Source organism: Trachinotus anak, unplaced genomic scaffold, assembly GCF_046630095.1.
Source record: "Trachinotus anak isolate AG129_WGS33_773 ecotype Australia unplaced genomic scaffold, CSIRO_AGI_Tana_v1 ptg000013l, whole genome shotgun sequence".
Taxonomy (NCBI): Eukaryota; Metazoa; Chordata; class Actinopteri; order Carangiformes; family Carangidae; genus Trachinotus; species Trachinotus anak.
The window spans coordinates 26,594,959-26,616,659 of NW_027273864.1; the positions used below are offsets into that span (position 1 = coordinate 26,594,959).

At 42.0% G+C, this 21,701-nt stretch overlaps 2 protein-coding genes across 2 annotated transcripts; both read left to right on the forward strand.

Annotated features, from left to right (window-relative positions):
• Positions 1-96: 96 nt before the first annotated feature.
• Positions 97-10,758, forward strand: aldh4a1 (aldehyde dehydrogenase 4 family, member A1). The gene is made up of 15 exons (XM_071494278.1): positions 97-254; positions 3,168-3,261; positions 3,365-3,457; positions 3,664-3,711; positions 4,120-4,275; positions 4,455-4,604; positions 5,246-5,320; positions 5,474-5,661; positions 6,137-6,210; positions 6,730-6,926; positions 7,168-7,215; positions 7,310-7,462; positions 8,269-8,390; positions 9,119-9,237; positions 9,366-10,758. Exons 1-15 carry the CDS (start codon positions 214-216, stop codon positions 9,476-9,478), a joined length of 1,671 nt encoding a protein of 556 aa, XP_071350379.1. The 5' UTR covers positions 97-213; the 3' UTR covers positions 9,479-10,758.
• A 7,993-nt stretch (positions 10,759-18,751) lies between these two features.
• her15.1 (hairy and enhancer of split-related 15, tandem duplicate 1) lies at positions 18,752-20,448 on the forward strand. Its single transcript, XM_071494959.1, has 2 exons — positions 18,752-19,393; positions 19,508-20,448. The coding sequence occupies exons 1-2, from the start codon at positions 19,331-19,333 to the stop codon at positions 19,919-19,921; spliced, it is 477 nt and encodes a 158-aa protein (XP_071351060.1). The 5' UTR covers positions 18,752-19,330; the 3' UTR covers positions 19,922-20,448.
• The last annotated feature ends 1,253 nt before the right edge of the window (positions 20,449-21,701 follow it).

The following is a 21,701-nucleotide window of genomic DNA, read 5'->3' on the forward strand; positions in this document are numbered from 1 at the left end:
AGCGAAAGGAAATCTGGCTTTCAAAACTGAAAGTCCCCCCCCCCCCCCCCCGGGAAGCGTTAGTTGGGTCGGGTTGTAGTCCTGGATCTGGATTCACTCCTGACTCCGTCTATCTGATCAATTATTGATCCGTGAGTCGGGTGTCCTCCCTGCCGGTGTGTCTCCGCTGGTTTTCTCCGTCAGCTCCTGCTGTTATCAGCCCGTGGTGTGAACATGCTCCGTGTGAGGGCGGCCGTGGCCCGGTCTTGGCGGGGGTAGGTACCAGCTGACGCTTCACATGAGCCGACATGAGACCGCCGCTGCTCCGGGGCGACGGTTACAACATGTCAGCTAATGTTAGCTTCTCCCTCACCCTCACTCACCTGTCCTGCTCCCCACACACACGCTCCTGTCCGTGGCTGAGCCTTCAACAAGCCACCAGAGTTAATTTTATATTCTGTACATGTGAACCCGCTTCAGTCACGTTTGTGCCGGTTTCATAACACACTGCATTGCTGTTAATCACTTTCTGTTCATTTGTGAAACCTCATCAGTCGCTTGGAGCCAGAAAATGTGTTTGTGTTTTGGAGGAAATGTGATTTAAAAGGTGCCTCTGCGCTGTTTCCTGACTCATGGCTCTGCTGAACACAGGCCACTGCTCTCTGCCAGATCCAGCTGCTGGTTTATATATCACACTGACACATGCCTCTCCTCTGTCTTGCCAGTTTGTGCCTCTGATATATTAGCATTACATTGAAAAGTCACAGTGGTTCTGAAGGTTTTTTTCCCCAGGACCTTCAAGGACTCACAGAACCATCAGGATGGCTGATTGTTTCATCCAGTGGGTTGAAAATCTCTCTCATAGTGCAGTGCACACACAAGTTTTTCACCCACATGCCTGCAGAGCTGAGCCAAGTGCTGTTACACCCCCTCCCCGGCTTTTTCAAACATCACCGTGTGTTTATCTTTCAGAGAATCTGAGGATTAATCCTGAGGCACAAACTGGGGGCAGCCTGGGACACAGTTTGACCAGTAACACCAGCTATATGTAAATGGACATGATCAAAATGACATTTTATGCATTTGATGTAAGAAGCGGTGTCGGTCGATGGAACAGCAGTGACGTGCTGTGCAGTCACACAGTGGCACACTGTAATGAGTGTGTGTGTCTGAGATATCAGCTACTCCTTGAATTCAGCTGCAGTTTGAGTGTTAACTTAAACACATGCATACAGCTCAGTCATATTCAGGTTTCTGTAGGATGGATGTGACGACTTCAGGGGCTCTGCATTTTCCTTCTCTTACTTCTTAGAACCAGCGACTGATTCTTAGAAAGAGGAAAATGTCTGTTTTCCTGTGCCACCTGTAAAAACCCAAGTAACTAAACTCCTCTCATTTCCAGATGTTTGTTTTCTTTCTCTCTTGATGTCCAGGCTACAAAAGCACAAAGGCTCAGTGTGCAGCTGAATGAGAAGCAAATGTGTAGAAAAAAGGCTGTCAGAGAGAGTGTGGGTGTGTTATAATGCCTATAATGCTTTTAACGCCACCAGCCGGTCTGTCCACCCCCTGCTCCTCCTCCCCCTCCTCCAGAGTTGGCTGTCGTCTGCGACCTTCAGTTCGGAAAGTTCAGACTGGTGAAGTTAATCATATATGAAAGGCTCCACAGACCTGCTGTGATGTAACTTTCAGGGGAACTGGATCAAACTAAAAGGTTGTGCATAAAAAATTAAAGTGAAGAAGTTAGCCAAACAGGTCTGTAGCAAACACCTGCTGTGTGAATCTTTAAATCACTTGCTCTGTAATATGACCAAATACATTCACTTTAATGTTACTGTAGGTTCAAGAAAAGCATTAAGAGTTTCATCTGCTTCTTCTGCTTTGTCCAATTAAGAGCAGCTGTCTATCCAGATGTTATGTCAGGAAAAAAAAAATCTCCAGGGACAAATTATTGTTTTTATTATAGATTAATTTAGAGTAATCAAGTCGTTGTCAAAAACCAGAGATATTCAGTTTATTTTACAGAAAGTGAAGAAAACGCCAAATCTCCATGAGAAGCAAGAGCAAATTGTTGGCTTTTGCTTTTTTTTTTGGCTTAAATATGACTTAAATAATTTCTGTTGATGAACTAACTGTTGCAGCTCTGCAGTCAAACAGGCCCATACTGACACATCAGGCTGGAAAGCCAAAGCTTGTTTTCCTCATAAAGATTTTACTAGGTGACAAACATTAACTTTAGAGCAGCAGATGCTGTAAAACCTGTTACGTGCTAAAGTATAGTCATCTCAGTGGCAATGAAATAAAAGTTATCATCCAAAACAATTAGGATTTTAACTTTTAATTCAGTTCGTATCATATTTTGTAAGATTAAATGGTTCCATCTACTCTGAGGATTCTCAGTTTTTCTGGATTAATAGGTGGCAATCAATCCAGAAAATAATCGTTAGTTTCAGGCCTGGTTTAATTTCTCCACAGAACTTTCACATCAGACAGGAGGTCAGACAGAAGCAGCACGTTCATGTTATTGATTTCAGGTGTGAGAGCCATCTCATTGAGGAGCTGACAGATTTTTCTGTTTGTTGTTTAAAGTTTAACTTGAATATTTCACTTCAGTCTTTATTTCTCCACAGTGAGAAACTCTGTGTGCAGCACAACCAGCTTACAGCAGGTCCAACCATTATATAAGAACAAGTTAGAACAGGAAGAGCAGGTGACTAAAGAAAGGGCCGCCTAGTTGCTGGAGAACAAATAAAGTGGTTTTATTGTACAAACTTAAAATGACTGTGACTCTGTGACTCCTGCTTGATTCTGTTTGCTTTTTACCAAACTCCTCTGTCTAAAAATGATTGACTGCAACTCATGAATTTACCTTTATCAGCTGCCTCAGTTGGTTTATATTTTATTTGCACAACAGAAACTAATGAGGAACTTGCCTTAGAAAATCCTGGCACAGATCTTAGGAGCATCGAGCTGAAACCGGCTGTGGGAGCTGAGTTCAACATCCTCCCACCATGACCAGGACCTTCAGGGCCAGTTGAAGCCAGTTCAGCTCAGAGGCTTCTGCTGATCTGTGCTGTTTTCCTGCCGAGTGGCACAGACAACACAGTTTAACTGGAGACACACTCTGAATGAAGAGATGTGGGATTGTTTTTAATAAAGGATTAATTACCTGTTTGTGTGTGTGTTTTAAGGTTGAAAACCTCCTCCTGTGCAGCTGTCGAGGTGAAAAATGAGCCAATCCTGGGCTTTAACGAGGGAAGTGCAGAAAGAAAAGAGCTGCTGAAGGTGAGAACCTGCATGTTCTCCCAACACTCCCTGTGATACACTCTGCAGATCACAACCTGTAATTTAGTTTCTGTGCTTCTATCTTGACTTCATGCTCTTCTAGGCCTTGGACGGTCTGAGGGGGAAGACAGAGGAGATCCCATGTGTGGTTGGAGACGAGCATGTGTGGACCAAAGACATCAGATATCAGTTATCCGTGAGTCAACAGCACCTTCTGTAATCTGAGTAAACTATTGCCCCATGTAAACTCCCTGAACATATCACTGTGCAAACATGCAGCAGAATAAGTTTACTCTGTTAGAAGAGAGAAAACTCAGCTGCACTACTGTAATAACTTCTGAATCTAATCAAAAATGTTGTTTGTGTAATTATTAATTAAACTTCCTGTGTTTCTTTTCAAAGCCGTTCAATCACTCACATAAGGTGGCGAAGTTCTGTTATGCTGACAAGGTAAGATGAGTGTTAGGCTGAAACCATGCACGCACTAATGTGTCTTTTTTGAGGGTTTGTGTGGGTGGGGTATTTAAAGTAAAAATCATACCTACGTCATATTATCATAATAGAAAATATCCTATTTAGTCATAGTCACATGATCCTCAGCAGGAAAACCAGACATATTTTTATCCTTCAGACTGTAGATGTTTTTCCACACTAAAACACAACAGAGTGACACATCCACATAAACTGTTATCATGTAATAAAAAGCTGAAGTGACACTTGCACTGTGTTTGCCTCCCTCTGTCCAGCAGGGAGAGCTGTGAACACACGCGTCTCTATCTTTGACCATTCCCTCAAATCCTTGTTGTGTTTCATGACTCTGTATTTTCTGTTGCACCTGTTTGAACGTGATCGATGCAGGAGCTGATAAACAAAGCCATCCTGGCGTCTGTGGCAGCGAGGAGGGAGTGGGACCTGAAGCCAGTCCAGGACAGAGCCCAGGTCCTCTTCAAGGCCGCCGATGTCATCAGCGGACCCAAGAGAGCAGAGATCCTCGCCAAGACCATGATCGGACAGGTACAGGAAAACCTCTCAGACACCTGTTTACCTCAACCTATCAGAGACAGACTGAATAAAGTCAGTGTTATGTTAGACAAGGAAACAATTCACACAGCAAAACTTAACTAGATTCAGACAGATGTGTTGTTCAACAAAGCCGTACAGTTTAATTCAGTGCTGTGCTCCTTTGGTCTCAGGGTAAGACGGTGGTCCAGGCGGAGATCGACGCCGCTGCAGAGCTGATTGACTTCTTCAGATTTAACGCCAAACACGCCACTGAGCTGGAGAAGCAGCAGCCGTTAGACGCAGAGGGGAGCACCAACACCATGCTGTACCGCGGGCTGGAGGTAGGAACATCTCACACTCTTCTTCTGTGGTGTGTAGGCATTAAATAGCTGGATTTCCATGTGGGGAAAAAAGACTTCAGCCAGAATCTGTGTTATTGTTGCACTGTGTATTATTTTATGGAAGAGGGTTTAGGTTTTTAAACGGAGGGTCGACTGCGACAGTTCTGTCTGCTCCTTTAGTTCACTGTCAGTTGATTGTTCTGCCTCCTTCTGGTACTGCAGATCTCCACAAGCTTCAGATTTAAGTTCATTAGTTCACTACTTTCCTGTGCACATTTATTTCCAGAAGAAGAAATACTCACATTAAGTTTGGTTTCATTTACAAAATAAAAAAAAAATCCACTGCTGCTCCTCATAATTCTGCAACAAGAGGTCATTTAACTAATGTTAAATCTTTAGAATAAAGGTCAGTGGGCAGAAATATATTTTGTGCACTGCTGCAGATCCCTCAAGCAGCAGCAGACTGAGAGTGGCTTTTAAACTTTTGCTAAGTAGTCAATCCATCTGTTTATTTTAGATTTGCTCTTGTACATTTTCCCTCTCTGATGAGAACAATAAGAGGACAAAAGCTTTCAGTCTTGTATCTTCCTCTATTCTGATGAAATAAATCCATGTGTGTGTCTGCCTGCCTTTCCTCTCAGGGTTTTGTAGCAGCTGTGGCTCCTTTTAACTTCACTGCTATCGGTGGAAACCTGGCAGGAACCCCAGCTCTGATGGTGAGTGTGGACATGTTTGTCTCTGAGTGTGTCATAGCTGGATCAGTTTCTGGATCCCTGGCCTGGAGCACACTGTGCACAGCGTTGTGATCCTACTGATTCTGACGACTTGTAAAGATCTATGCTCAGGTTTTTCTGACTCCTGTTTGCCAGGGTAACGTAGTTCTGTGGAAGCCCAGCGACACCGCCATGTCTGCGAGCTACGCCGTCTACAAAGTCCTGAGGGAGTGCGGTCTGCCCCCGAACATCATCCAGTTCCTGCCGGCGGACGGTCCTGTGTTCGGAGACGCCATCACCTCCTCTGCGCACCTGGCAGGCATCAACTTCACCGGCAGCGTCCCGTAAGTCGATGCATCCGGAAACAACTCGCCGTACTCTCGGTGTGTTTCAGATGTGGAAGCTGAAACACTGCTGGGTTCATCTACCTGTTAAAGAGCAGCTGAAGCACCTGTGAACTGTTTTGTCTCCTTTTAATTTGGTTTCTTCTGCTGCTGTGTTATGTCGGCAGTCAGCAGAGCCTCTCCTCATTGTTTACGGTGAGGGTTTGAATTCATGGTTGCTTCATTTTAAAATGAATTCATGAAAAAATGAAAATCGCAGTGAAATCTGAATCTGAGTGTTTGTGTTCTCTCCTTTGAAAATATTAGTTTCCTTCCACCTTGTTAACCAGCTGTTGTAGATACATTAGTTATAACAAGCTGCTTAGTTTTATATCACATGAGAGTGTCGTCCCTCACTGACCCTGTCCCACTTTGACGTGGCTGTAGTCGTTCTGGATGGTACCTCACCAACACTTTGACTGACTCTGTTCTTTAGGACATTTAGGCGACTTTGGAAACAGGTGGCGCAGAATCTGGACACCTACAGGACCTTCCCTCGCCTGGCAGGAGGTGAGCAGCATGAATCTGTCTCTGTAAAAACTGGAAATTAAATCTACAGTCAGGAAATCTCACCTATTATCCACAAGGCTTTTTACTGTTGCTGTCCTCTTCTCTTTCTCTCTGTTTCCTGAAATAATGCATGGTGTAGTCTTTCTGTTTTTACCATTGTATTTTTATTCCTTTTATTGGGTTTATGTCTTATTATCTTAATGGTCTGATTATTATTTTTATATTTAATCATATTTTATTCCTACTTTTTGTAAATCGTATATACATTTTTACTGATAGGGAATTGGTCGTAATTATTTTATTTTATTAATGGTTTTTAATTCATAGGTATCATTTATGTGTTTGTTTTAATTTGTGTCTAATGTTTTATCTTTACACTATGAACATAGTTTTTGTGGTTGCAACTTCTGTGAGACCTCATGCTTCGTGCAGGACATTGTTCTTCCACCTGGAATGAAAGGTGCTGTATAAACAAAGCTTTGCTCGCTTGTCACCGAATGCGCCTCTTGATATTTTCAGAGTGCGGCGGGAAGAATTTCCACTTCGTCCACAGTACAGCGGATGTTCAGAGCGTGGTGATGGGGACGATTCGCTCAGCGTTTGAGTACGGAGGTCAGAAGTGTTCGGCCTGCTCCAGGATGTACGTACCAGACAGCATGTGGCCGCAGATCAAACAGGGGCTACTGGACATTCACAGAAACATCAAAGTGGGAGACGTGAGTTCACAAAGAAGAAGCTGATTTAAATGACTGAGGCTGCTGTAATCATTATTTTCATTGTCCATTTATCTGCAGATCATTTAATCTATAAAATGTTGAGAAAAGCATCAGAGGTTCACTTCAGTGTCATATTCTATAAAGAAAAGCAGCTGATCGTCACATTAAAGCTGAAGCCAAAGAATATTTGACTTTAAAGCAAACAGTCGTCAGATTTGATGATTCTCTCTTCTCTCCTCAGCCTGTGGAGGACTTCAGCACCTTCTTCTCAGCTGTGATAGATGATAAGGTACAGTTCTTGTCCTCTTTCTATCATTTTCAGTGGATTTGTGCAGACGTTTAACTCTTTGCTATGTTTCCTCTTGTCGTTTTTTAATCTGCAGTCGTTTGCTCGGATAAAGAAGTGGCTCGATCACGCCAAGTCTTCTCCGAATCTAAACGTCATCGCTGGCGGTAACTGCGACGACAAGAAGGGTTACTTTGTGGAGCCGACCATCATCGAGACCAAAGACCCGCAGGACGCCATCATGAACGAGGTGTGACACGGCGAGCTAAACTAAAGAGAAGTGTGATCCACATTCACACTTTTTTCCAATTTTACTCAAAGAAAATAACTCAACAACTCAATAACTAAATGTTGTTTGTATAAAAGAGAAAAGTGGTGATGCCCCAGATTCTGTTTACTCGATGTGCAGCTTAAGAACAAATCTGTTCATTGGACTGATTCCTGTAAGAGGCCAAATGTCTTTGTCTTCTTCTGCTGTTTCCCCTGCTGCTGGTTATACAAAAAAAAAGATTATAATTATTCTAATATATAAACCAGTAACTGCAGTAAGACACAGTGTTAGGTTTTGCTCTCTATTGCTGATGTTTGTGTAGAGATGACACTGTGTGCACGTGGACTAACCTCGGGATAAACTGAAGGATCATCTACACAAACATGTGAAACGTGTCCCACAGAAACATCGTCTGCTGTTTTGATTAACTCATCCCACTCAAACCCTGTTTCACGCCCTGATTCACAGCCTGAAAACACACCACAGCCTGTGTGTGTGTGTGTGTGTGTGTGTGTGTGTGTGTGTGTGTGTGTGTGTGTGTGTGTGTGTGTGTGTGTGTGTGTGTGTGTGTGTGTGTGTGTGTATTGGTCATCACTAAAACACTCCACTGATCCCTTTATTTTCTCCATGAGTAAAAAATTACAGGATATTTACGGAAATATTTGCACATCAAATTTAAGAAATACTCAAAATTCAACCACAATGTGTATTTTCATTTCATGTATTTTTACATTTTACATTTACATTTATTTACATGTTGTGTTGTGTTGTGTTGTGTTGTGCAGGAAATCTTTGGGCCGGTTCTGACAGTTTACGTTTATCCAGAGAAGAACTACAGAGAGGTGCTGCAGCTGATAGACAACACGTCACCGTATGCTCTGACAGGAGCTGTGTTCGCGAAGGACAAGTAAGACGGTGCTCATCTACACGTTTCTCTGCGACGGGTTAGAGCAGCGCCTGTGTTTATAAAACGTCAAAGATACTCATACAGAACACATCACAGGCAGCGCCAGTGATATGAAATGGTATACACTTCCTCTCTCCTTAGACACGTGTGTGTGTGTGTCTGGTTGTGCCACAGTGGACTGGGCTGAGCTGACCAGGAGAAGTTGCACTGCAGTTTTCTGCCAGTTTTGTTTTGAAATGTGCAAACAATATGAATATCTGCAATAATATGATGCCCAAATAATAAACCACTTAAATCCTAGAATTATATTTACTAATGCACCAGGAACATTTCTCCTCCTGCTGATTATTACTGTTAGTCTCGTTTCCCTCCACTGCTGCTGTGTGTATATGAGTTGACTGGTTGCTGGAGGCAAACAGCTGGTGGAGCTGTTTCTCCAGACGCTGCCATTAAACCACTGCAGAGGAAGACGAGGTCATTAAAAGAGCTCCAGCTCCATCCAAAGGATGGAAACTTGTTTGTTTCATGTGTTCATGTGAGGAAGGTTCCTGTCTCCTCATCATCACTCCACACACACTGCTGAAGTTTTCCTCTCTTCATGCTTCATGTACATCAGTGTTTATTCATAAAGTCTGTTTCATGTGTCACTGAGAACTTCTGATGTCCAGTTTGAGACACTTGATAAATCCTGGAGCAGAGAACCAGTGAAAACCTCTTCTCTGTTGCAGGACTGTGATCAACGAGGCAGCTAAAGCCCTGAGAAACGCTGCGGGGAACTATTACGTCAACGACAAATCCACCGGCTCCATTGTTGCCCAGCAGCCTTTTGGTGGCGCCAGAGCTTCAGGTGAGAGTTGTTACCTGTCCTCCAGTCACTCCAGGTGATGACAGGCAGGGTTTTCTCCAGTTTGTGGCTGTTGAGTCACAGACACACACCGTCTGTTTGATTCAACTTTCACCTTTCTCTTCTTCAAGGCACCAACGACAAACCTGGAGGTCCACACTACGTCCTGAGATGGACGTCTCCACAGGTGGTGAAGGAGACCCACGTCCCACTCAAAGAATGGAGGTACCCTTACATGGGCTGAGAGGGAGTCCAGGACTGAAGCCTGCTGGTCCAATCAGACAATCAGAGCCCTCCCTCCTCCCTCCTCCCTTCTCCGTCCGTCCCTCCCTTCCTCCCTCCCTCCCAGGTGATCATCCAGTCACCTACAACAACAACAACAACAACACCACCGCACACTTATAGAGTTCTGCTGAATGAAACGAAGAGACATCGTCTACTTGCCTGATTCTCAGTCTGCCCACTGTCCCCCTGAGAAAAGCTCTGCACTGAGCCCGGACGTGAATGTATCTGCAGCAGAGCGGTGAGAATGTCTTCCATCCACAGCTCCATGAACTCTGATTTCACACGGACCACTTCCTGTAGATCGTCTCACTGTCTGGACAGTTTTAGCTGCTTGACGTTAATCACAGTAAAAACCTGCAGAATAATCAGAACAGTTTCCTGCTCGTCAAAGACAAAATCTGTGTCTTGATGTTGAACAATAAATATACACATTTTTAATCTGAGTCAAGTTAGAGCTAAAACAATGATACAGATATTGATTAAATTTTTTTGTAATTTTTAAGCAAAGCTCCTCTTAGTCCTGAACATTTTCTGTTTTCTTTAGAGAGTAAACTGAATCTGTTTGGGTTTTCAGCTGTTGGTCGACACAGTTTTTACTGTTTTGATGTTTTATAGCCTGAATGATTCATCAATTAATCAAGAGAATATGTGGTAGATTAATCGACAACAGAAAAAAAAATGGTTAGTCGCAGTCTTTACTGAATTTAAGATTAGGTCAATATATGTTACATGTCAAACAACATGGGAGATTTTATCGGTCAGTAACGTCTAATATTTGTTATGAAAGAAATTTGACAGTGAATTCTGATGCTGATGTTGAAGAGGTCTCTGTGAGAAAGAGGTTTTCTCCTCTTTTGTCCTAATTGTGTTTGATTTTATTTGTGTGGCAGCAAAATCCCTTTTTCTGCTCCGCTCACAGTTTGTGTGTCGGCCGCTGTATCAACAAGGCGGGGTCAAAAGCTTCATGCAACTCAGTCTGAGCTTAAAACTCTGAGTTCCTTTCAGAAACACATACAGAGGTCATTTACAGTTTATTTGAAGTGGGCTGTGAAACTGTCTTGAAGTGCTGATAATGTCCATAAATACTTTTTTTGTCTTTTATCATTATGTGCAGAGTATATTTGAATCTTTAGCTGACGTCAGATAAATAATGAATTATATTTTCAGAACGTGACTGCCTTAATAACTGTAAATTCAAATAGTTTAATTTTGACAATAAATATTTAATTATTACTACAACACGTGTGTGCTTATTTGGTTTCTTGGCTTCTTTGGTTGTCTGTAATGCAACCAGATCTGATTCAGCTACTTTAACACAGAGAGAGAGAGAGATGATCATCCTTCTCATAAGGAATCAAATCTGGACAGACATGTTGACAGGACTCTGTGTGACTTCCCCTTCCTGAGGATATCATCATCTCTGACGTCCATCCAGAACAAACCTGCAGAAATCCAGTTGAAAACCGGAAAAAAAGATGCCACAGAACTTCATTAAGAATCTTCATGTTTTTAAGTTTTCTTCAGTATCACAGTAATTCAGAGATAATTGTCTGTACATCCATGAGTGCACTGCAAACAGGAGCTGATCACAGCTGATTCAGCTGCTTTTAATGGGACACTTTCACTGCATGTGGTCAAATACAGACTAAAAAACAGGGTTGAAGTTGTAGTTCCAGTGGCGCACAACTATCCCCTGAATAGAGGTAAGACAAACAATAATAGAGACTAAATCCATCCATGTGAACTTCATGTTGCCATATCAAAACATTCTTTTGTTGTCAATTGTCCAGGTTCTCTGTGAAGGGCCCCCCACTGTTAACCCCCCACTATTAGCCTGCAAGTGTGTCCACGTGACTCCTGTCCAGACTGAGGATGACTCCTGTCACACCCTCAAGTTCTCAAAGCACAGACAAGTTTTATGACCACTCCTCAGGATGTCTGTCTCCCACACTTCATGTCACACTCTTGCCAATTTTAAGTCCACTGTCTCAACAACAGGCTGCACAGAAAACCACAGTGACACATATTGGACTGAGAAGCAGAGATACACAAGTTTATTTTCTTTCATTTAATCCATAAAAGTAATAAAGCACTGAGGTACTTGTGCTTTACTTTCAATCAACATCACACAAGCAAGTGAATGACTGAATGGGAAATTTAATCTTCAATAAATAATTCATGATGAATTATTTTGAAAAAAATAATATTAAAAAAAAATAATAATTTGAAAAGCATCTCTGGATTTCTATAATTAAATTTCATATTTTGGATTTTTTTTCAGAAATTTCAAGTTCTAGTTAAAAAGAAAAAAAATTATATTTGCATATTAAATAATGTCAACATTAAGTATTCATTCGTGACGGAATGTCACAATAAGATTCTGTTGCTTATAATATTCAAATCCTTCTGGCCTTTCTTGGCTTCCATACATTTTGCTGATACTTCTGTACTTTTACCTTTTTAAACGTTCTGATAGCAGTATTTTTATATTGTAGTATTGTTACTTTTTGAATGAATACTTCACTCTGAAAGACATGATTAAGCATGAGTACTATTACTTTTAATATTTAAGTGCATTTAGCTGGTAATACTTCTGCAATTTTATCTTAATTAGACAAAAAACTTTTACTTATAATTAAGCATTTTTACATCCACGTATTCATTCTTTAAATGAATAGCATAACACTCACTTTTACCTCTTACTTTTGATACTTTAAGTACATTTTGCTAATAATACTGAATATTCTGTCTTTTTACTTAAGTACAATTTTAAATGCAGGACAATAATTAAGTATTTTTACATGGATGATTTAGAAAGAGATTTTCAATATGTCTTCCACCACTGTTTTGTGTCCCTAACCATATCCCTGAATATTAGTACAAGTACAAGGAGGATTTCGACAGTTATTGCAGAGGGCTTCACAGATCCAGAATCAGCCTGTGATGCTCATTTGCATTTGCACAAAAGATTAAAATTTGGATTTATTGTTGAAATCAGTAAACAGATCAACACTGATTCAGATATCCAGCAGGTTTTGGTGTCATAATGAAGCCTCGCTCTCTGCTGCCATATTCACATGGAAATGTTAAGCTGCTTATTACCATATGGCTGCACTTACGAGCAGTAAACTGTAGGAGCTGCTGGAAAATAGGACACACACTTCCCAGTTGTCAGCTCTGAATGGTGCGAGTGTGAGAAAGCTCAGGTCCTGTCTTTGTCCCGAGAGCAGCAGCTGGACCATTCAATCCCTGAGAGCATGTTTACTCTGCGGACACCAAACTCCCGCCAAAAAACTTGACAAAGACACTCTGAAGTTTGGCTGTTTGGGAAATGAGTCTTTAGTTTGTCTGTTGATGTCTGCAGGACTCCAAAGTCCTCAGGGATAATCTGTTTTATCTTTTTTAATCCACAAATAATGTAATTGTTCTTATTATTATCTTTTCTGTTATCATTTTGTTCCACATGCAGACTGTTATATGAAAACAGTATAAGTGGAGATGTGTCTCATTTAGGATTCTGCAGTATTATTTCATTTATATGAAAAGTGAATGGACAAATAATATCTCTGTAATAATAAAGCTGTACAACATGGAGCATTTTAAAAATGAGACTTAACATCACGTTTTCATGACTGAGTCAATGTTTTCATAGATAAAATAGTTCACAATGTTTTGATATTGTTATGCTTTTGTTAAGATGGTAATGTAGTAAAGCTTCTCATCTCCCTGTCAGTTTTCAGTAAATTTACATTTATATATTTCATTTATGTTTATAAATGCCAGCGTTGATTCATCTCCACTGTTCCCTTTGAATAAATTAATAAACAATAAAGCAGCAAGATGTTCTTAAAAATCAAAAGTAAAAATATTCATATTGGCCCCTGTTAGTGATATCATATCATTTAATTATCATTATTGAAGCAGGAACATCTGAGCAGAATTTTAAAGTTGTGGCTGTTTGAGCTCATTCTCATTTCTTCATATACTAATTAATAAAGTGGTCATAGGTTTTGTAGACTCTTAAACTGAGTCATCTTTAACTAAAGTTGATAAATAAATGCAGAGTGGGTGAGGACTCCAGGTCTCTGTCTGACAGCAGGTTCCCACAGTCTGAGGCTCCTTTAATCACAAAGAAAGTTTCAATGACTTCATGCTAAATTGACTCTGCATTGCTGCTTGGACAAAGAATGTGTCCTGAGGGAACAGGTGGAGTAAAAAGTGCAGTAAAAAGAAGAAATAAAAGTGAAAGGGCAGGACAGAAAAAGGGAAAGTTGACGCTGTCCCACCTTGACATTGCCACATGTCTTTGTCCTCCAGCAGAGATAAAGATTAGCTGGAGATTAAGGCTTTTTATTTTGGCCGCTCACTTTATTCCCGCTCCCTTTGAACCAGGATAAAAACAGACTGTGTGGTCATGCGGTTCTGTCACTGGACTTTTATATGAATAAATAATAACAACATGTTACTGACAAACTGTTGTAACGATAATTTAACTGGACATATGGTGAGCTACAGTCCCTAACTGTGCCTTAAACTACACAGAGTGACCAGGGATGTGTTAAAAATGTCACATCTCTGCTCTCCACGCTGCTTCTCTCTCTATTATAACACAGGTTTCCCGCCTTTTCCAGCCCCAGCTGCTGCGCCATCTTCAAAGGTTTTAATCCTGCCCCAAATTTCCCACAGCAGCAGGACATGTGCTGCAGACAACGGCACAAAGTCACAGAGTCCACAGCAAGTCCACAGCAAGTCCAGCTCCCCTTAGGTGGTGTTAGTACAGCACCACCTACAATCTTTTGTAAAGAGGCAGGATAGAAATATGGAAAAGAAGTGTGGTAGTGAAATGTCTCTTTGGCGGAACTGAAAACAACTGAGAGACTGAAACATGATGAAGATGCACAGATACACAGAATCATTAAACAAGAGTTCAAACCAAACAGGTTGTAAGCTGCAGGTTTAATCTTTACAAGTGTGTCGTACTTTATAAACTCATTATATGTTGTTATGTTCCACTAGGAGGAACCAGGGGATGAGGGGAAGTAACAAAAATACAAAGTTCCCCGGGAAAGAAAGAAAGATCAGGAGGCAGAACAATGTGTAAAAAAGGAATTTTAGTATCAAACTAAGAAACAAAGTAAAATTACCACAAAAGGTAACTGAAAGCGCTGATTTCCAATAAACTCAACAACCGGGTTTTCACAACTTAACACCAAACCAAGGTCAAAGAACAAAAGAAAATGCAGGTAAGTCAAATATTATGGCACCCGCCCACTGAAACAAGGAGTCAAACAGCACACAGTGTTCACACTACCAAACACTGGCACCGACCGGGCCCCTCTCTCCACTCTTATACCTCCTGCCAATGGCGATTGGGAGCAGCTGCGCACCGTTAACCTGCTCCACTGGAGGAGAGGTGACACCTGGAGCAGGAAAGAGAGAGAAGCAACACCAGGGCACTGGGCCCGTAACGTATGTGTTAATATACAAGCGACGGTTAGAGAAGTGTCGTGCAATAAAAAGTAGATCTGGCGCAGGACTGTAAGTACCAAGAAGCATAAAATGGAAAAACAATGTACAAGAACCTAGAAAGTGCAACAGAACTGGGTGGAAGAAATCTGTTGGCGCAGGATCCCCTCCAATGAGAATCAAGCTTTTAACCTTGTTTATATGTGTCAGTTTTTTATACGGTACAAGACATATCTTGAGCGAAATAAGCAGTCAACACCATTATCTGCATATTTCCTCCTTGGAACTGCAGTGAACCAATGACAGTCTCATAGAAACAGCTTCAAACAGCCAGAGATTCATACGTCATGTAACCTGTGGAACCAATCCTCTCAACTTGTGGAGACTGGGGCGGGAAAAATACACCAAAAACCTTGTTGGTATAGAGAGAGAGAGTTTGCATTAGCACTGCCACTAACAATGTGTCAGTCACTGGCAGTTACAAGCTAACAAACAACATAAACAAATAAAAGATGCTAACTATGCTAACCATTCCGATACATCTGCTGGTTCACAACAAGCCTTGTCAGCCCAGACAGCAATTATTTGCATTAACACAGGTACCACTGTGTCAGCCCCTGCCAGTTACAAACTTTAAGATTTGGGTGACAGGTGAGATAAATACAGTATGTGGATGTTTTATAGGAACATGAAAGTCACTGCCACTAATTTTGATACATTTTTTATTTTCTACCTAACTTATCTTCATTGTTCTCCACAAGTCGTCTTTCTTCGTCGCTCCTCGCCGTCCACCTCACAGGTCACTTTAATTCCCGTCTCCATGCAGACTGGGCACAAAGGGGGCACAAAGCATTCCTGACTCTGTTGTGATGAACCAGGCTTTGACTGAGGGCCCGGGCCACAAAGCTGGGGGGGGGGCAGGTGCTCTTAGAGACCCCCCTCCTCAACAAAGTATCAACAAGTGTCCCTGTGACTGCACCAGCCTCACAGAGGAGCTGGGAAAAGCCTGACCCCTGTGTAAAAAGCATTCCTGGGACATGTGATGTGACTGAACACAGGCATCGGAGAAAAGCCTCTCCTGGCGGGAAAATGGTACCATTGTCAAGTATCTTCCTTTGACACCAAGACCCGCTTTTCTGATGTGATTTATCTTCTCTTTTAGTCAGAGGAAAAATTTTCTCAAGTGTTTTCCTGTTTGCAAGAAAGTTTAACCACAATAGACAAAGAGAGAGAATTAATGCATTGGTATTATAGCAGCCACATGATATAAACTACAACTTAATCAATAATTTATTGAGAATGGTTTGTTGACATTAATCCTGAACTTAACACCTGATGATGCTAGGTCAACTTAGCTTTTTCTTAATGTCTTCATGCTGCCTTGTTTTGTTTTTTGTTTTTTTTTTTTGTTTTTTTGTTTGTGTTTTTGCTAATTCTTAATCAACTGTACTGTGAATTCAACAAATTAATCTGGTTCTTCAGAGAACGTCAGAGAACATCTGTGACAGAGTCTGAAGGATAATGGAGGGAGGATGCTTCTCAGAGCAGCAGGTCAAACCGATAAATACTATTGTTATTATTGGCTCCTGGATTAAAACAGTATTTCATTTTGCCATTTGTCTGTCACATTATTGTTTATTTTTTATTTGTTGATGAAAATTTAAAAACTTTTAATTTAGTTTTAGTCTTGTTTTTTGAAGAAAGGTTAAAAAACAAAACATGAGTAAATACTTTCTGTCACAGTCTTTTTTATGAACAGCTGAGCACCTTTCCTCTCTGCTCTGGTCACCTACCTGCTCCCTCTGAGGTGTGCTGTCAGTGTGTGTGTGTGTGTGTGTGTGTGTGTGTGTGTGTGTGTGTGTGCTGTCAGTGTGTGTGCAGCAGCTGTCCAGATGGTCTATTGAGGTCGGGGTATAATGAGGGTCTGGAGGATCAGTGGCGACTGCCGCAGGGTGGGGTGCTGCCCTGAATGGAGGCTGAAGTGTGGGAACGAGGAGCTGGTCGCAGCTCTCACACATTCCTGAGTGAAGAGAGGTCCTCGGACACACACACACACTGACGCATCTGGGCTCAAAGCCATGGAGACATGTTGTTTGGCGCGTGCATGTGGGAGTGTGTGTATGTGGATGTGTGGCATGGGGGCACTTTGAGGCTTTTCTCTCTGAACTGGAAGGGGGGGTGGGGGGGTGCCACACTGGAATGTGTTTATGGGCCAAATGATGTGTTTTTCATTTGCATATTGTGTCATGACTCACTTCTGAGAAATGCATCCTGAGGAACAGAGAAGAAAAGGACGTGAAGATTTCCCTCCAAGTGGAGGCTGCACCATCTGCCTCTCTCTGCTCACACTTTCATGGCCATTAACACACGTGAAGGATCCAAATTACTCTGTGATTTCATCCCTCGCTCGGGGCAACCATGTCACATTCTCCTCTGTGCTGTTAAAAGTCGCACAATAAAAACACATTTATATGTCCTTCAATAATTCACTACTTACAATGGTAAAAAAAAATAACTTTATTTGTTACAAACAGCTGCACAATAAGAAAAATGCAGCTTCCTTCCTTGAAGTGAAGTAAAAGTACAGACATATCAGCTGGATATGTGTAAAATATACAACAGCTTCACTTTATCCTGCTGTGGATTTAACTGTAAATAGATAAACCTGCTGTTTTCCCATCAGCCTTCACTCAGCAAACCACACATGTTTTTGAAATGTATTAAAAATCCGAAACTGAAATCTCTCATTGACAAAAGTATTCAGACATTTTGCTGCAAAGCTGCAGGTTGTGTCATGTGCATCCGGTTTGCTTTAAAATCTACAAAATCTTCACCATGGAACATGCTGCTATGATGCATCAATTACTTTTCATATTTACCGTAAATGTTGCTTTCACTGACTTTTACTCGGAAGAGATTATTTTTGCACTGTGTTAGTGGCGCTTTTAGTTCGGTGAATGATGTGAGTGGCTTCTCCACCGCTGGCAGCAGGTGTCGAGCCAAATGTGAGGTTTATGAGAGGGCTGCAGGAGGAGGAGGAGGATGAGGAGGAGGTGTAAGCAGTAGGTGAGTATAAACACACAGAAACATCCCACACGCGTCCCCCGGCTCAGCGGAGCCTCTGATCTGATCCTGCAGGTTGAAAGGCTCTGTGTGGAGGGGAGGGGGGAGGGGGGGGGGGGCAGGGGGGGCTCTATTGACCGGAGGATGTGTGTGAGCAGGATCCCAACCTCCTTTCCCACACTCTCTTTCCCATTTATTACATATTCTCCTAAAGCGGTGAGTGAAAGAGGAGGAGGAGGTTGGTGGTGGTGGTGGTGGTGGGGGCTCTTTGAGGAGGAGGTGTCACACAATAGAAGTGTGCCTTCCCAGAGGACACTGGGTAATTGTGTTTAATTGACAGTTACTTTAGTGAAGCCGTTTTCCCTCCAAATCTCTCTGAGTTTTCCCTCCTTCTCCGTCGCTCAGTTCGTGAAATAATGTGAATGAAGTGAAACAGAGAAAATTAGAAACAAAATTAGAAACAAATGGTAACACTTGATTTTAATGTGTAATTTTATAATATTGATGTAGGAAATGACAATGTGACAATGTGTCTCTGTACATGGTGACACTTTATGTAGTAATTAGTTTATAAAAGACTTGAATGTAGGTATGAGCGGATATAAGAACATTAATAACATGTTCATTAATGTCCAGTTCAATTCTAACTTTCTTCTCTGACGACAGATTTTATATCATAACTGCTAAGAAGAGGAGCATCTTCTTCTCCTCAGTTCTCATGAGATAAAATCTTCCTGAAACAGTCACCAGCAGGACTCAGTGTGTCCAGTAAACATGTGTCTTCTCTCTGTCAGAGACGTTTAAACGTTGCTGACAGTGTTTCCCGCTCTCTACCCAGCAGTGACCTTTCAGGTGAGCTCAGGTCTACAGAGCATGTAAACTGACCTGGTGTCAGCTGTGTGTGAATCCAGCATGTGTCTTATCTTTATGTGTTTAATGGCCCTTATCAGGCACACTGTCCCAGCCGCTGCACATCTGCAGCAGCCTGATCAGATGAGAGAGCGGGAAGGTTCCCAGGTAATAAAAGAGGAGGGAGCTGCTTGTGTCGGCTCTGTACCTCCACAGATCTGCAGCAGCCTCCCTCCGCTGAGGCCACCAGGCCAGTTAACCATGAGATAATTGATGCCTCTCTCCTATTGTTGTGCGGGCCTCGCCCACTGGCCTCAGAGTGTGGGAAAGCTAATCCTGCCTGGGACTCATGGCTTTGTAATGCTAATGTGGGCCTATAAATAGAGGAGAGGGCTCCTCAGTCACATCACAGCTCACTCTGCTCTCCACCAGGATGGCTCCAACCAACACCAGAGACTCTCCCATCTCAGTGCTCTCTACCAAAGACAGACACAAAGTAAGTCCTGCTGCCAAGCTGCTCTCATCTCACTTTCCATCACTGCTCTGTGTTTCTTCCTGAGCTGAATCCACTGAATGTCTTCCTGACCGAGCTTCCTCTTCTCTCCAACAGCTGAGGAAACCAGTTGTGGAGAAGATGCGCAGAGATCGCATCAACAGCTGCATCGAGCAGCTCAAGGTCCTGCTGGAGAAGGAGTTCAACAAACAGGATCCCAACGCCAAGCTGGAGAAGGCCGACGTGCTGGAGATGACGGTGGTGTTCCTGAAGCAGCAGCTGCAGCCTCAGAGCTCCAGCGCCCTCGTGGCTCACAGCGACGGATACTCCCACTGCTGGAAGGAGACGCTGCACTTCCTGTCCCAGAACTCCCTAAAGGAGGTGACGCTGCCACACCTCCAGCACCTCCACGCTGCCCACAGAGCCGGCCAGGACGCCTGCCCCACTCTGACCCTCTCCTCCCACAGCCACATCCAGGCTGCAGGGAAGCAGCAGCCCAGCTCTCACAGAGCCATGTGGAGGCCCTGGTAGACGCTGGTCTGGATCTCAGCGGGTGGATGTCCTCCATCAGGAGGTGATTTATCTGACAGATGTTTCTTTTGCATATCATTAGAGAAAAAGAGTGGAAGTGACTTTTGTGTTTCTTCAGATTGAAGAGTGATTTGCCTGTTGCTGAGGCAGACGTTTCAGGTTGTGCTCTGTTGATGCACTTTTACTTTTAATTCCTCCTCCTGTTCGCAGCGAGGAGTGAGTGTGTGTAGAGACGTTGTCTTCATGTGGACTTTGCCTTAAACCTCATTATCAGTCTGAGTCTGTGTAAATGATGTTTTAATATGTCGAATGCCTTTTGTAAAGGCTGTATTGGAGCGCCAGCTGCTCCACAGGAGGCATCACCGTGCTGTGAAATGATTTGTTGACACTGTGTGTTTGCAGACGACTTGTTAAAGTGATTGAACGTGGAAACAAAAGCACTTTTCCTGTGGAAAAGTAAAAGCCTTTAGAAACAAGTACTTGTAATCTCAAAAGAGAAGTTTCAAAATAAAGATTTTCGCAAATGAGCTCTGTCCTTTCTGTCTTTCTTGTGCAATTATTATTTCACTTTTCATTTCATTACGACAAAGGCAACTCCATCAGTTCCAGGGGCAGAAATCAGGAATGTAGACGAGGCTGTGAACAGCTGTTATCTCCATAAAACATGAGGACCGCTGTGATCAGAGAGATATTGACCGGGCGTCTCTCATTAATCAGATAACAGGAGCAGTTGTGTGTAAACCATCTGAGGCAGCGCCTGACCTCGTGGGTTTACGGCTTTCTCCACTTTCCCACACACATCAGCCAAGAGAGTCTGTTTGTGTGTGTGTGTGTGCGCGTGTGTTTTAGGAGGGAGGAGGGGCTGTGCCTTTGAATAATTTATTCTCAGGGGGGTTTTTTTTCTAGTTATTTCAGGAGCTAAATTCTATTTTTATGACCCAAAAACTATTTTATAATAATGAGTGTTTTACAGAATTGTAAACTTTATCATTGAGTGTGTTTTGTGTAAAAAATGATGCATAAAAATTTTACTTTAAGTTATAAAAGTATTAGTTATCAAAATAGATTTAGAAAGTACATGACTGGACTGATAAATAATAACTAAATGCATTTATTAAATACAAATCTTAGGTTCTTCTTCTCTTAATTATTTCATTCTTTTCTGTTTGATACATGCCAGAGGGAAATGTTGTACTTTTACTGCTACGTTCATTTCACAGCTGTAGTTACTAGGTATATATTTTCCAATCATATGTATTAAAAAATCACCCCAATTACCTTCACCTCTGCCTGCTGGGTTACAGTTTCCAGTTAGACAAATTTTAATACATTTTCACTTATGTTTTTATTGTGTCTAAATCAGTCTGTGTCAAATCACTTGTTAAAGTTTTACAGATTAATTCTAAAATTCAGGCTGTAAAAAATACAATATGAGACTGTTCTGTAATAAAGATGTTTCATCATGATGAACACTTTTACTTTTAGTAGCTGAGCTACATTTAGCTGCTGATACTGAATAATGCAGGACTTTTACCTTTACGCTGTTGTTACACTTGTTTTGGTTCAGTGCTTCTTCCTCTGCTGATCAGACAAATTTCATTACATCTGGCACAAACATCAGCTGATTGGAATTTGGTGGCTAATGTTACACTTAACTCACAAAACGTGAATTTGGCCATAACACAAGAATTCATGCACTATTCATGACACAATTAAACATAAATTTCAAAGAGGATAAAGATGAAGTGATTATATTTTATATGCAAAAGGGCAAAGGTCA

What these genes read in the sequence shown, in the direction of transcription:
- aldh4a1 (XM_071494278.1), top strand. Translation starts at nt 214, where the DNA reads ATGCTCCGTGTGAGGGCGGCCGTGGCCCGGTCTTGGCGGGG. An exon ending in AAAGAAAAGAGCTGCTGAAG is followed by an intron (nt 3,262 to 3,364) that starts GTGAGAACCTGC and finishes ATGCTCTTCTAG; the next exon opens with GCCTTGGACGGTCTGAGGGG. An exon ending in CTTCCCTCGCCTGGCAGGAG is followed by an intron (nt 6,211 to 6,729) that starts GTGAGCAGCATG and finishes TGATATTTTCAG; the next exon opens with AGTGCGGCGGGAAGAATTTC.
- her15.1 (XM_071494959.1), top strand. Translation starts at nt 19,331, where the DNA reads ATGGCTCCAACCAACACCAGAGACTCTCCCATCTCAGTGCTCTCTACC. An exon ending in CTACCAAAGACAGACACAAA is followed by an intron (nt 19,394 to 19,507) that starts GTAAGTCCTGCT and finishes TCTCTCCAACAG; the next exon opens with CTGAGGAAACCAGTTGTGGA.